The sequence below is a fragment of the Rana temporaria genome, chromosome 12, assembly GCF_905171775.1.
Source record: "Rana temporaria chromosome 12, aRanTem1.1, whole genome shotgun sequence".
NCBI lineage: Eukaryota > Metazoa > Chordata > Amphibia > Anura > Ranidae > Rana > Rana temporaria.
This window is the reverse complement of record NC_053500.1, coordinates 27,945,190-27,960,430: the sequence shown is the minus strand read 5'-3', so window position 1 is coordinate 27,960,430 and position 15,241 is coordinate 27,945,190. Positions and strand designations below refer to the sequence as shown.

The 15,241-nt window shown below is 47.5% G+C and overlaps 1 protein-coding gene across 2 annotated transcripts in view; it reads right to left on the bottom strand.

The window, feature by feature from the left end:
- The window catches only part of SMARCD2 (SWI/SNF related, matrix associated, actin dependent regulator of chromatin, subfamily d, member 2), a 78,878-nt gene that overhangs the window by 46,570 nt on the left and 17,067 nt on the right, over nucleotides 1-15,241 (bottom strand). For both annotated transcript variants that reach the window (XM_040331587.1, XM_040331588.1), the window contains 2 exons: nucleotides 1,191-1,375; nucleotides 47-89 (listed from right to left, as the gene is read on the bottom strand). In XM_040331587.1, coding sequence (XP_040187521.1) covers nucleotides 47-89; nucleotides 1,191-1,375 — 228 coding nt within the window. The remainder of the gene's footprint in view (nucleotides 1-46; nucleotides 90-1,190; nucleotides 1,376-15,241) is intronic.

Sequence of the window (15,241 nt, the reverse complement as noted above, 5' to 3'; positions counted from 1 at the left end):
TCTAAAATTATCCCATTAATATCATCAGCATTAATCTGTAACCTACCCTCTGGGGCAGAACCTTGTCAGCCATTTTCCTTCTCTTCATTCTAAAAAAAAAAGATAATTCAGTGTTATAACATTGCAGAAAATATTAAGATCCAACTCCGGCCATACATTTTCATTTTGTTCTGGGTAGAGCAGTTAAGGGTTAGAGCCCCTGCTATGTTTTTACTCTGAGCTCACCTTTCTTCCAATCTCTTGTCCGGACAGGAAGTGACAAGAAATCCAAACAAAAATCTTTTTAGTTTAGCCAACCATAGACAGATCAAAATTCATTTTCGCATAGATACGCTGAAGATCCGACAGGTGTAAGTCACTTACACTGTCGGATCTTAAATGTAATTCGCCACCGGCCGCTAGGTGGCGTTTACGTTCAGGTCTCATTTGTTTATGCAAATGAGCCTGATATGCCGATTCCCGAACGAAATCGCGTTGTGTAACCGTCGCTTACATCGTTTGCGTAAGCGTAAGGTTACCCCTGCTATATGAGGGGTAACCTTACGCCAGTCCCACGTATGCCATGTTAAGTATGGCGTCGGGTCCGCGTCGTCTTTTCCCGTCGGGTACGTCGTTTTCGTAAGTCGTTCTTGAATACGACTTTACGTCAATGACGTACACGTCGGCGTCATTGACGTTTTCCGTCGAGAACTGGAGCATGCGCACTGGGTTATTTTTAGCCCGGCGCATGCGCAGTTCGATCGGCACGGGGGCGCGCTTAATTTAAATATAAGCCCCCTTTGAATTACGCAGGGATACGCCGGGCCTTTTATACTACGCCACCGCAAACTACGGAGCAAGTGTTTGGGGAATACAGCACTTGCTCCTGTAAGTTGGGGCGGCGTAGTGTAAATAGCTTACGCGACGCCGCCGCAGGAACTACAAGAATCTGGCCCAGAATCATCAAGTCAGAAATAATAAAACCCATTATGCCCCATGACTGCTACCAGGGGGGCTCTTCTTGTACCCGCCCATTTATTTTACTGTCTTCAAAAGGGACACAAAGTGATGAAAAATTTTCACTATGGGATCACAGACAGAATTAAAAACCTGACCAAAATTGTAGTTCTTTGTTTTATCCCCCAAAAAAAAATAGAACTGCAATTGGGCTTAATAAAATGGAAAACTCAAGAAACATCTGCATTACTTACCCCCTCCTGTGGGCGCCTGCAGAAGGATGTCCTTGTGGGGCCATAAGTCTCTTTCTAAATGGTTCAATCAACATAGGGTTCATTCCAGGCCTCATGGGAGGACCTGCACCGTATCCTGGCATCATGGGTGAACCAACCGGCATGCCTGGCACTTGCATTCGTGCTCCGGGAAGCATTCCAGGTCTCTAAAAAAAACAAAAAGAAAGAAAAACATAACTAAATTGTTACTATAAATTTGCTGCAGCATGTGTACAGACAACTTTGGCTGGCACGTCCACTTGCAGGTGGGCGGTTGGGGGAGCAGTAAAAATGGGGATTAACCACTTGCTTTTATTGCCCCTGTGTGAAGGAGGCATACTAAACAGCATAGGTGGACAAATCTCCACTAAGGATGAGCTCAGGCGTCCTCCAAACTCATCTCAACTTCCTGATAGCCCAGGTAAACAAAGGGGCAGAATGGTGACATCAGAGCGCTTATATGGAGACATGCCCACATTTAATCAATATGGGCATGTCCCATATAAAGTAACTAATGCAGGGCTCGACAAATCCCAGGCGCCAGGTCAACTAGAAATTGGGTCCTGGTGCCTGGGCTTTCGTCAGCCATCTGTTTCATTACCGGGCAGGGCCGATGCTACCACTAGGCAAACTAGGCAGGGCGAAATTCTGCCCAGGGCAACCGGCCACTGGTGTTCCTACACTCTTCTCTCTACAGCAAGCAACCAAGCATCAGCAGGCAGCTGCCGCTCCGTTCACACATAGTGTCAGAGGCGGGGTGGAGACAGGGGTGGAGCCAAGGAGGGGCGGCAAAAGGATTCGCCTAGGGTGTCAAAAATCCATGCACCAGCCCTGTTACCGGGCTATAGCTGATAGATGGCTACAGCACGGCTCTATTGTTCTGGGAGGGCACCCAAGGACCATGCCCCCTGGGGACACAGCTGATCACAGATCGCGGTAAAGGGCAAATCACAGGGGCCCATTACCATGTGATCAGCTGTGTCAAATCACAGCTGATCACAATGTAAACAGACTTGACGGTTATTGTCAGTACTTTCCTCATGCGCTGTCACAGCGTGAGGAAAGCAGTAATTGGTTGCACCAGAGCTTTTTATGGGCTTCATGACAAAGGGGGTGAATACATACGCACATGCCAATTATCAGTTTTTTTATTTCTAAAAAGTTGTTTTATAGATTTATTTTTCTAATTTTACTTCAGCAACTTAGACTATTGTGTTCTGATCCATCACATATAATTCAGATTAAAAAAACATTGAATGAAAGGCTGTAATGTAACAAAATGGGTAAAAAGCCAAGGGGGTGAATACTTTTGCAAGGCACTGTATGTGTTCAGTTTTAGACCCCTTTCACACTGAGGGTGTTTTGCAGGCGCTATAGCATTAAAAATAGCGCCTGCAATCCGCCCTAAAAGTGCTGCTCTATTATCTCCAGTGTGAAAGCCCGAGGGCTTTCACACTGGAGCGTTGCACTAGCACATGGGTGCTCAACCTGTGGCTCTCCAGCTGTTGCAAAACTACAATTCCCATAATGCCTCAGCCTTTGGGAGACATGCTTGTACCTGTCAGCGGCTTGCAATGCCTCATGGGAATTGTAGTTCCGCAACAGCTGGAGAGCCACAGGTTGAGCACCCATGCACTAGCAGGACAGTAAAAAAAAAGTCCTGCTAGCCGCATCTTTGGAGCGGTGTGTATACCGCTCCTCCCCATTGAAATCAATGGGACAGCGCGGCTATACTGTCCACAATGCACTGAAGCAGTGCATTGCGGGTAGTTTTAACCCTTTCTCAGTCGCTGTCGGGGGTTAAATGCCCATAGCGTCGGCGGTAAAAACTGCAACATTTTACCGCCGGCGCTATGGGTGGCTCAGTGTGAAAGGGGTCTTAAAGGGATGAGGTGGCAACCCTATCCTCAGCACACTCAGTGCTGGAACCTCCAGGGTGTGCAGAGCAGCCCATAGGCTGGTGCGTGTCATGTGACTTACACATTGCATTGCAGAGATTGTAGTCCTGCCATGTGCCTCTCCCATATTGAACTCAGGCCGCCGCACTACAATGCCCAGAACTCCCTGCCCTCTGCGGAGCCCGCCTTTTTGCCTGTGTAATCTTGAGGTATATGGACCCCAAGTTGCATCAAAGTCAGACCAAAGTGGTGCAGGGATTACTTTGAAGTCACTGCGACTTGAAGTCGCACAGATATGAACGATACTCATTGGAAATTGTGGGGTACAAGCTTCAGGAGTGTGAAAGGGCTCTTGGCGGTAGTAAACTCAGGAACACAAATCCACAGCAATCATAAGGCCGCAAAGCTAGTAGTAGTTCTCCTCATAGCATGTTTCTTACTATTTTGCAGCTTTGTATCCCTTCCAGCTGAAGCCGGGGGCCATATTAGCGGTTGTCTTCCGATTCTTGATAATGTTTATTTCCGCCCTTTCTCTGTTCGCATACCCATAATTTTGTGCTTTCACAGTAACCATTAACCAAGCCTCATTATCGTTATCAGTTACCATGGCGACATAACTCCATAACCAATTGGCTTAGACACGTGTTGATGCATAACGGCAATGTTCACACCCCTGTGCAGGTCCCCCCGTCCCGCTTATCATCTCGCGGCAGGAGAGAGAAGAGGTGACACTTTTGTTACCATAACCCTCCCCCCGCTTATCTTGCAGTAGGAGAGAGGAGGGCCCCCCCCCGGTTCTCTGCCCTGCCTAAAGCTGTGTAAGGGGCCCCAAAATTCAAAATTTGTGATGGCTGCCCTGCCCCTGTGTCATGGCAGATCACACTCTCGCAGGATTGCAATGCCATGGAGTGATGCTGAGGGAGGCAAAGCACCTGTAAGTATAGACTGACGGCACAGTGAGCGTGCCCTCAATCGGGGGGGCTCAGGTGCGAATTTAGGCCCATTGACTTCTATGTGAAGGCTTCTGAATTGCACACGTCATTCAGTTGTGAATCCTGATGTACACCTGACCCGATCCTGATGTACACCTGACCCGATCCTGATGTACACCTGACCCGATCCTAATGTACACCTGACCCAGATCCTGATGTACACCTGACCCGATCCTGATGTACACCTGACCCGATCCTGATGTACACCTGATCTGATCCTCATATACACCTGATGTACACCTGACCTGATCGTCATGTACACCTGAACTGATCCTCATGTACACCTGAACTGATCCTGATGTACACCTGACCTGATCCTCATGTACACCTGATGTACACCTGACCTGATCCTCATGTACACCTGAACTGATCCTGATGTACACCTGACCTGATCCTCATGTACACCTGACCTGATCCTCATGTACACCTGAACTGATCCTGATGTACACCTGACCTGATCCTCATGTACACCTGACCTGATCCTCATGTACACCTGATGTACACCTGACCTGATCCTCATGTACACCTGAACTGATCCTGATGTACACCTGACCCGATCCTCATGTACACCTGACGTACACCTGACCTGATCCTCATGTACACCTGACCTGATCCTCATGTACACCTGATGTACACCTGACCTGATCCTCATGTACACCTGACCTGATCCTCATGTACACCTGAACTGATCCTGATGTACACCTGACCTTATCCCGAGCAGAGAGTGGTAACTGACAGTCAGTAGCTCTCTGATCAGGGAGCCCTGAGAACCAAGCGTTTGGCGGTGTTTCATCGCTCAGTTCTCAGTCTTAGACCTGGTGGGGGACCGATGCAGCATCAGACCGATGCTTCACCCACCTAGGTAAGTATGATTAGGGGGCGTGGCTTGCCGTGACACGTCACTGATCGCTGTTCCCGATGACAGGGAACAGACGATCAGTGACAGTGTCACTAGGCAGAACGGGGAGCTGCATGTTTACACTTGCCTCTCCCCGTTCTGCAGGTCTGTGACCCGATCGCGGGACACCGACGGACATCGAGTGCGCTGGTGGCACGGTCACGGAGTGCGCGACCACAAGGCCGGCAAATTAAAGGGGACGTATATATACGGCCATTTGCCCAGCCGTGCCATTCTGTCAACGTAAAAGTGCGTGCAAGTGGTTAAAAATAACATACATGTTATACTTACCTGCTCTGTGTTGTGGTTTTGCACAGAGTAGCCCAGATCCTCTTCTTCTCAGGTCCCTCTTTGGTGCTCCTGGCCCCTCCCTCCTGCTGAGTGCCCCCACAGCCAGCAGCTTGCATAGAATACATTAAGATAAAAAGCCTTCTGCCTTTGGAGCCACTTTAGGACTAGTTAGATTTAGCCTGGAATGTTACTTTAACTCTTCCCTACTCTATCCAAAACTTCAAATAAATAAAAAGTTTGGACTGTACATATGCTTTAAACATGTGAAGGCAAAGATTCAACTTTTTCTTGTAATAAAACATTGTCAAGCACATCCTGGCAGGCAGCTGACTGTATACAAATACTACTGTGGAGACCAAGTCATAAGCTCTGGCACATCACTTGTATCCCATCATGCAAGCACATGCATCTTTATAGGTCCATCCAAAACGGACATTAAGGTTCTGGCAAGTTCCAGTTCATTTAATCACCCTCTGGTCTTTTAAATCTTTTGGCAAGTCACTAGCACTTTGAATTTGGAGCAACCATCAAGGGAAATGACTCTCATTGTTGGATTTTACATCTCTTTTACGGGCCATTCACACCAGCCCGTTCAGCTGCTGGGCGGCCTAAGGCGCCATACACACCAATGCGTTTTTACATGCTTTTTTTGCAGAAACGCAGAACATTATTTTTAACATGGGTTCCTAAGAAACACGTTCGCATCAATGCATTTTTCTGTGCCTCTGTGTTTTTGTAAAGGATCAGGGACTTTTTTTTTTTAAACGCAAAAGCTTTTTTTTTTTTGCTTTTGTGGTTCAATAGACTTCAACGGAGAAGCTGCAGAAAAGCACTGTAAGGGGTTAGCTCGTTAGCGGGGTGTGTGACCCCCTGGATGGGTTCACTACACACTGAATTTATACAGACTGGCAGTTGAAGATGGTTGAAATCAAAGATTTCGGTTTATTCTTCCATCTTGCTGGAAACAAGTGCAAGCATCCAAACAGCATAAACAAAATCAAACATAAAATAAACCCTGGCCACTTTGGGCGTCTACCTTCCACACAGGAACCTATCTATGGAGTCTGGCACAGCCTAGTGCTGGGAAGACACTGCTGATCATACAGCAGAAAAACAATAGTCTCTTTTTGATTTTTATCACACAAAAAAATCAATGACCACCTCACCTCCTCAGAAGACTTTCAGCTACTGCTCTCCTTCACTTAGAAAGCCTCAGGATGCAGCAAATCAGTGGTAATCCTCTGGATTACTTATAGAGGCCTTAATTGCCTCATTCTGAACAGCTGAAGTCTTCCAACGCCCTTAAACCTTTTCTGGCTGCTTCTGCAGCCGACGCCTAATAACAGTTGGTGCATTGTCTGAACAAGGCAGAAATGTATCTCCCCTCTGTGACAACACCCACAGATTTACCTGACTTCCTGTCACAGCACGTTGTGCGTTTTACCGCAAATTAGCATTTCCTGCCAAACAACAAATCCCCCCCCCCCAAAAGCATAAAAAAGCAAATCACAGCAAAACGTGGTAAAAAATGCAAAAAGCACTGCAGAAAAGAAAACTGCATAGGTGTTAATGGAGTCTAATGCCCTGTACACACGATTGGATTTCTGACGGAATCAAATCTTATGGATTTTTTCGTCAGATATCCGATGAAGCTGACTTTCATCAGTCTTGCATGCACACTATCAGACTAAATTCCGAACGTGACGTAAAACACTACGAGGAGCCGAAAAAAAATGAAGTTCAATGCTTCCGAGCATGCGTCGACTTGATTCTGAGCATGTGTGGATTTTTCTCAGATGGAGTCCCACACAGACGATCGAAATTTCCAATTGGTTTTTAATCCATAGGAAAAACTTAAAACATGTTCTATTTTTAAACACCGAAAAAAAAAAGACCGATGGGGCCCACACACGGGGGCATCAATTAATTAATTAACAATTAATCTGTCTTTTTTCATCGGACAAACCGATCGTGTGTACACGGCTTTAGACCCTTTTCACACTGGGCACTTTAGCGCTGAAAATAGCCTCTGCAAAGCTCCTGAAAACCACCTCCCATTCATTCAAGTGCGACTTTTCATACTGGGAAGGTGCGCTTTGCGGGACGTAACTGCCCCCGACATGCCACAGGCAATGACGTCACAAGGGGCAGGGCCTCCAGATGACGTCAGCGGGTGGCTCCGCCCCATACCAATATAAGTATTGGCACACGGTGGGCCCCGGCATTAGAGCGGGAGAGAGCGTCAAGTCAACATCGGAGGAAGAACAGAGTGAGAACACAGAGGAGAGAGGAGGCCCGGCAGATTGAGAAGATAGCGGACAGAGGTGAAGATCCGGAGAGGGCTGGAAGACATCAGCGGAGAGCGGAGGAGAACCGGCAGAGGGAGAAGACATCACCAGAAGAAGGAGAAGAGCTGGAGAGGGAAGAAGAAATCTGAAGAGACGCCGGAGATGCCTTAAAGCGGAGTTCCACCCTAAAAATGAACTTTCTATTAACAGCTTGCCTTTAATGTAAAAAAAAAAAAAAAAATCAAGATTTTTTTTTTTTTTTTACTCCTATCTGGCAGATAAGCAGATTTCGGAATCGGCCTAGTTCCTGGTCCTAGGTGGAGTCTCTGGGCATTACTGTGCCTAAAAATCGCCCAGCATGCACCTCTACCTGAAAACCAGGAAGAAAAAGGACCTGGGCTTCACATGCCCACACATATGATGGATACGGCCACAACATGAGCTGGAGGATATAAGGCAAGTGTTTGCAATAATTTCAGGAATGATTGGGAAGCTATCAATATTTTTTAGGGACTATTTAATGTGATTAATTTTAGCTTGCAAAAAAATGTAAAAATGTATGCCCGAAACCCCGCTTTAATAAAAGACTTTATAAACCTGTGTACTGTGTTTATTTTTGACACTTTTTTTTAGGTGAATGGGTAGGGGTACAATGTACCCCATACTCATTCACATAGGGTAGGGGGACGGGATCTGGGGGCCCCCTTTTTTAAAGGGGGCTTCCAGATTCCAATAAGCCCCCCCACCCACAGACCCTGACAGCCACCGGCCAGGGTTGTTGGGAAGAGGCCCTTGTCCTCATCAACATGGGGACAAAGTGCTTTGCCTCGGGGCACCCACCCCCCATATTGAGGGCATGTGGCCCGGTATGGTTCAGGAGGGGTGGGGCACTCGCTCGTCCCCACCCCTTCCCTGACCTGCCGAGCTGCGTGCTTGGATTAGGGTCTGGTATGGATTTTTGGGGGGACCCCACGCTGTTTTTTTTTGGCATGGGGCTTCCCCTTAAAATCCTCACCAGACTGAAGGGCGTGGTATACTCTTGGGGGGGAACCCCATGCCTTTTTTATTTTTGGCGTGGATTTTTTTTTTTAAATCCTCAGAGCACAAGTCACATGCCAAAGTCGGATCAGTTAAGACGATGATCCGACTTTGATCCAACTTCAATGATATTCAATGGGCTGAAGTAGGACCAAAGTAGTGCAGGAACTTTTTTTAGAGTCGGACCGACTTGTGTCGGACCCAGGGGCGGACTGACAACTCATGGGGCCCCCGGGCAATAGAAGATTATGGGGCCCCCGGGCTTACAGATGGCCACCATGCCAGGAGGCAGTGCAGAGGCGGGGCAGCTAAAATCTCAGGATTTTCACATCAAAAGCATGTCGGTTTTTAGAAATATCAGGGACAGATGTAAAAAAAAACACAGGTTTTTACATACTGTCCCTGGTTTTACTGAGCCTGGCAACCCTGATGGGGCCCCCTAGTGGCATGGGGCCCTCGGGCAGTGCCCGGGTGCCTCAATGGTCAGTCCGCCCCTGGTCGGACCAGTTAAGAGGTCTCTCATAGGGAATCATTGATTTGCATACATTATGCGACATGAACTCCCAATGTCGAAGCCTTTGTCATACAAGTGTGAACCCAGCCTCAAAGATATAAGCTATTTGGAGAGTCCGACCATCAGAGTCCCTCCTGAATTTAAAAAAAACAAATTGAAATATAGTTGACTTTTTTATTTTTTTTAATACTAAAAATGGAAAGAAATTGATGGTTCTATTCACAGTGTGCATGTGTCACACAGATGTCCTTATGATTTATAACCAGAAGATTGTAAATTACATTGCGTACGGTGAATTCTACATCGAAGATGGCTAAAATTTGCAAAGCAGCGCGATTTACACGAGAAGATTTTTGAATTATGCACACAAATAATGTGATTTATATGTAAAAGAGAGGGAAATTATATCCAGAGATATAAATTATAACCAGAGGAATGCGAGTCCTGCTGCGATGGAAAATCTAATGCACAGAGGGATGTGGATTACACGTTCAGATGGGATTCGCACACAAACAACAAAATTATGGCAACACGGCTGGAGGCTTTGCAGTCAAGGGGCCAGATTCAGTAAGGAGATACGACGGCGTATCTCCGGATACGCCGTCGTATCTCTGAGTGTGCGGCGTCGTATCTATGCGCCTGATTCATAGAATCAGTTACGCATAGATTTCCCTAAGATCCGACCGGCGTAAGTCTCTTACACCGTCGTATCTTAGGCTGCATATTTACGCTGGCCGCTAGGTGGCGCTTCCATATATTTCCGCAAGGAATATGCTAATTAGGCATATACGCCGATTCAGAAACGTACGTCCGGCGCATTTTTTTACGTCGTTTACGTTAGTCTTTTTTTGTCGTATAGTTACCCCTGCTATATGAGGCGTATCCTATGTTAAGTATGGCCGTCGTTCCCGCGTCGAGTTTTGAAAATTTTACGTCGTTTGCGTTAGTCGTTCGCGAATAGGGCTGGACTTAATTTACGTTCACGTCGAAAGCAATGACGAGAATTTCGAGCATGCGCACTGGGATTTTTTCACAGTTAATATACATAAAACACGCCCACATCATCCACATTTGAATTAGGCGGGCTTACTCCGACACACATACATTACGCCGCCGTAACTAAGGGCGCAAGTTGTTTCTGAATACAGAACTTGCGCCCTAAATTACGGCGGCGTAACGTATCTGAGATACGTTACGCCGGACGGATAGATACACCATTGTATCTGAATCCAGCCCAAGGACTGTAAACTGGGTCCTGCAAACCTCTGTTTAGAAGTTGTAACCTACAGTACTTTAGGTGCTTTAACCACTTCCCGCCCGGCCTATAGCCGATTTACGTCCGGGAAGTGATTGTGAAATCCTGACAGGACGTTCACGAACGTCCTGCAGGATTTCATGCCGCGCGCGCCCTTGGGGGCGCGCAGCGCGGCGATCGGTGATGCGGGGTGTCAGTCTGACACCCTGCATCTCCGATCTCGGTAAAGAGCCTCCGGCGGAGACTCTTTACCACGTGATCAGCCGTGTCCAATCACGGCTGATCACGATGTAAACAGGAAGAGCCGTCGATGGCTCTTCCTCACTCGCGTCTGATAGACGCGAGTAGAGGAGAGCCGATCGGCGGCTCTCCTGACAGGGGGGGTTCGCGCTGATTGTTTATCAGCGCAGCCCCCCCTCGGATCACCACACTGGACCACCAGGGAAGCCCACCCTGGACCACCAGGGTGGGCAAAAAAAAAAAAAAAAAGCCTGAGAAAAAAAAAAAGTAAAAAAAATAAAATAAAGCATTAAAAAAAAAGATGCCAATCAGTGCCCACAAATGGGCACTGACTGGCAACCTGGGTAAATCACCTGTGCTGCCCCACAGTGTCCATCAGTGCCACCCCAGTGTCCAGTGCCACCCCACAGTGCCCATCCATGCCCAGTGCCCACCTATCAGTGCCCATCTGTGCCACCCATAAGTATCCATCAGTGCCACCCATAAGTGCCGCCCATGAGTGCCCATCTGTGCCGCCTATGAGTGCCCAGTGCCGCTAAAGAGTGCCCATCAGTGCCGCCTATGTGTGCCCAGTGCCGCCTATGTGTGCCCATCAGTGCCGCCTATGTGTGCCCATCAGTGCCGCCTATGTGTGCCCATCAGTGCCGCCTATGTGTGCCCATCAGTGCCGCCTATGTGTGCCCATCAGTGCCGCCTATGAGTGCCCATCAGTGCTGCATACCAGCGCCGCCAATCAGTGCCACCTCATCTGTGCCCGTCAGTACTACCTCATCGATGTCCATCAGTGCCATCTCATCGGTGCCCATCAGTGCCACCATATCAGTGCCCGTAATTGAAAGAGAAAAACGTATTTACAAAAAAATTTCCAGAAAAAAATAAAAACATAATTTTTTTTCAAAATTTTCAGTCTTTTTTTTAGTTGTTGCGCAATAAAAAAAAATCGCAGAGGTGATCAAATACCACCAAAAGAAAGCTCTATTTGTGGGGAAAAAAGGACGCCAATTTTGTTTGGGTACAGTGTAGCATGACCGCGCAATTGCCATTCAAAGTGCGACAGTGCTGAAAATTGGCTTGGGCGGGAAGCTGCGTAAGTGCCCTGTATGGAAGTGGTTAATCATCAGCAGTGTTTTTGGAGCTTTGTTTAGACCTTGTGTTGCTATAAAGCCCCTTCCATCCGACTTGAAAGGCGTGCAATTTTTCCGCGATTTTGCCGCAATTTCAATGAATGCGACCTCAACTCCCATCAAAGTCGGACCAAAAGTAGTACAGGGACTACTTTGAAGTCGGTGCGACTTGAAGTCGTACATATATGAATGGTACTCATTGTAAATCATGGGGTATGACTTGTCTTGCGACTTTGCAGTCCCAAGTCACACCAGTGTGAAAGGGGCCTTACTGGTTTATTATTGTAAAAACATAGGCCCCTTTCACACTAGTGCGAATGTGCTGCGACTTGGGACTTCAAAGTCGCATGACAAGTTGTACCCCATGATTTCCAATGAGCACCATTCATATCTGTGCGACATCAAGTCGCAGCGACTTTAAAGTAGTCCCTGCACTACTTTGGTCTGACTTTGAGTGCCGGTTCACACTGCAGCGTTGTCCGAGATCGGATGTGATTCACACCGCAGTGCAAATCACATGCGATCTCTGTGCGAATGCCATTTGAGTCATACATTTGAAGTTGCTTTCGGACTAAACTCGCACAGGACCCGTCACAGGTCCCAGAAGACTGCCGGACCAATCAGTAGGCGCAGTGCACACCCGGCTGGGTCCTGTCACTCCCACACTAGGCACAGTCCTGCAGGTCCTTTTTACTCTTGTTTGTACTATATCTTCAATCAAAAAAAAAAAATTATAATACTGATGTATCAGGTTTGGCACAACATATTGTACTATATTATTCTTTTTATTAATGATGTGAAGTATATTTTATATATGTCAACTATTCCTCAAGAAATATTTATTACAGCCTCTACTTAGATATAAATCTTATTCAAGGCTGAATTATTCTAGGAACATGACTCAGAATAATATATACGTGTATCATAAAATGTTTCCCTGATATATGTGATGTTTTTTCTTTTTCTTCCCTACAGTAAGAATTTGAATCGTGTCCAAACAGTGACGAGAACTGAATGCAAGTAAATGTGAATTAAATCCATCGATGTGATTTATATCCAGAAAGATGGAAATTCTGCTTGGAAGTTGGAATCACATGCATACAAATGTACGTTTTGTCATAGCAAGTGTCAATTTTTACGGAGAGGAATCGGTTGCGTCCATGCGGTTTATATGCAGGTGGCGATCGGTAGATTTTGAGTCGCGACATAAATCTTTTTACATAAAATTTGTCGGTAAGAAGATGGAGATAAGGCAGAAGTAATTTTACCATACAGTACACTTACCGTATTTATCGGCGTATACCGCGCACTTTTTTCCCCCTTAAAATAAGGGAAAAATCGTGGGTGCGCGATATACGCCGATACCCACTTCCCGCGCTGTGTTTGAACCTTGCCGCCGACATATACCAAGCGCAGTACACTCGGCCAGGCTCGGCTCCGCTCGCGGTCACGCCCTGTGCCGCCTCCTAGCCTTTATGCGAGAGGAGCCGAGCGTGCCCGAGTGTACTGCGCTCGGTATATATCGGCGGCGGCATTCAAACACAGCGCGGGAAGCGGGGATCGGCTCAGAAACAGCGCGGGAGAAGCGGGGAGGACACCCCCGAGGCCGCAGACGGACGACAAGGCCGCTGATGGATGCCGGGCAAGACACCGACGAGGGGCATTCAAACTGTGAGTATTTCTTTTTTTCCTCAAATTTCCCTTCTAGGTTGGGGGTGCGCGCTATACGGCGGTGCGCGCTTTACCCCGATAAATACGGTAGTTGCCTTTGACTGATTACAATGAGGGAGATTAAGACCCCTTTCACACTGAGGAGTTTTTCAGGCGGTACAGCGCTAAAAATAGCGTTGCTATACCGCCTGAAGAACTCCTGCACTGCATACTCAATGTGAAAGCCCAAGGGCTTTCACACTGAGGCGATGCGCTGGCGGGAGAGAAAAAAATCTCCTGTCAGCAGCATCTTTGGAGCGGTGAGAGGAGCGGCATGTATACCGCTCCTTCCCATTTAAAACAATGGGAAACCGCGGCAATATCGCCCGCAATGCGCCTAGCGGGGGTTAATACCGCACCGCTAGCGGCCAAATCCTGTGGCAAATCCGATGGTATAGCGCCGCTATTTTTAGCGGCGCTATACCGCCACCGCGGCTCCCGTCCCAGTGTGAAAGGGGCCTTACTAAAACTGGAGCACTCAGAATCTGGTGCAGCTGTGCATGGTAGCCAATCAGCTTCTAACCTCAGCTTGTTTAGTTAAGCTTTGGCAATGAAACCTGGAAGCTGATTGGTTTCTATGTGGAGTCGCATCAGATTTTGCACCCTCCAGTTTTAGTAAATCAACCCCAATGTGTTGGTAAAGTGTTCCTAAACGGCCCTTTCACAGGGACGTGTCTGTGTGTGGGCTCCGCTTTGCTCGGCGGGGATCGCTCCGTCGATCCCCACTGAGCAGGAAGATGACAGGTCTGTGTCTGCACACTGTGCAGGGACCGACCTCTCAGAGCGCCGCTCTCGCCTATGGGGGAACGGATGAAGACGGACCGTAGAGTCCGCCTTCATCCGATCTAATCCGCCAGACGGATGAAAAATAGGGTTTCCATTCTATTTACACTTTAGCAGATCGGATGTCAGCGGGCATGTCACCGCTGACATCCGTGGCTCCATAGGAGGTGCATGGAGGGTCCGTCTAAAAAACTAACAGGGGTTCGCCCGTGTGAAAGGGTCCAAACTCTGAAAGTAAAGATTTGCTTTTCTATTGGGGAGATACAGAAATATCAATTGTGTGTAAGAAGTACAGTGAAATCTTGGATTACAAGCATAATCCGTTCCAGAAGAATGCTTGTAACCCAGAGCACTCGCATATCAAAGCGAGTTTCCACATAGAAGTCAATGGCTTCTATTGCATGCAATACCGCATGTGGCCAGACGTGGGGGCGCCAGAGAGCCTCGAAAATACTCAGGGACAATGTCGCCGGATTAAAAAAAATACACAGTATTCAGAATCACCGGCCCGGATTCAGAACGAAGTTACGCTGGCGTATCTGTTGATACGCCGCGTAACTTTTAGGATGCTCCGGGGTATCTTATTCCTGTATTCAGAAAACAAGATATGCCGGAATTTTGCTAAGATCCGACTGGCGTAAGCTTCTTACGGCGTCGTATCTTAGTTGCATATTTACGCTGGCCGCTAGGTGGCGCTTCCGTAGATTTACGTGAGGAATATGCAAATTAGGTAGATACACCAATTCACAAACGTACGTACGCACGGCGCATTTTTTTACGTCGTTTACGTAAGGCTTTTTCCGGCGTAAAGTTACCCCTCATAAAGCAGGGGTAAGTCATGTTAGGTATGGACGTGGGGAAACGTACAAACAGCGTCGTATTTTACGGTGTTTGCGTAAGTCGTTCGCGAATAGGGCTGTACGTAAGTTACGTTCACGTCGAAAGCATTGACAGTTTGCGGCGTAATTTGGAGCATGCGCACTTGGAAACGTTCACGGACGG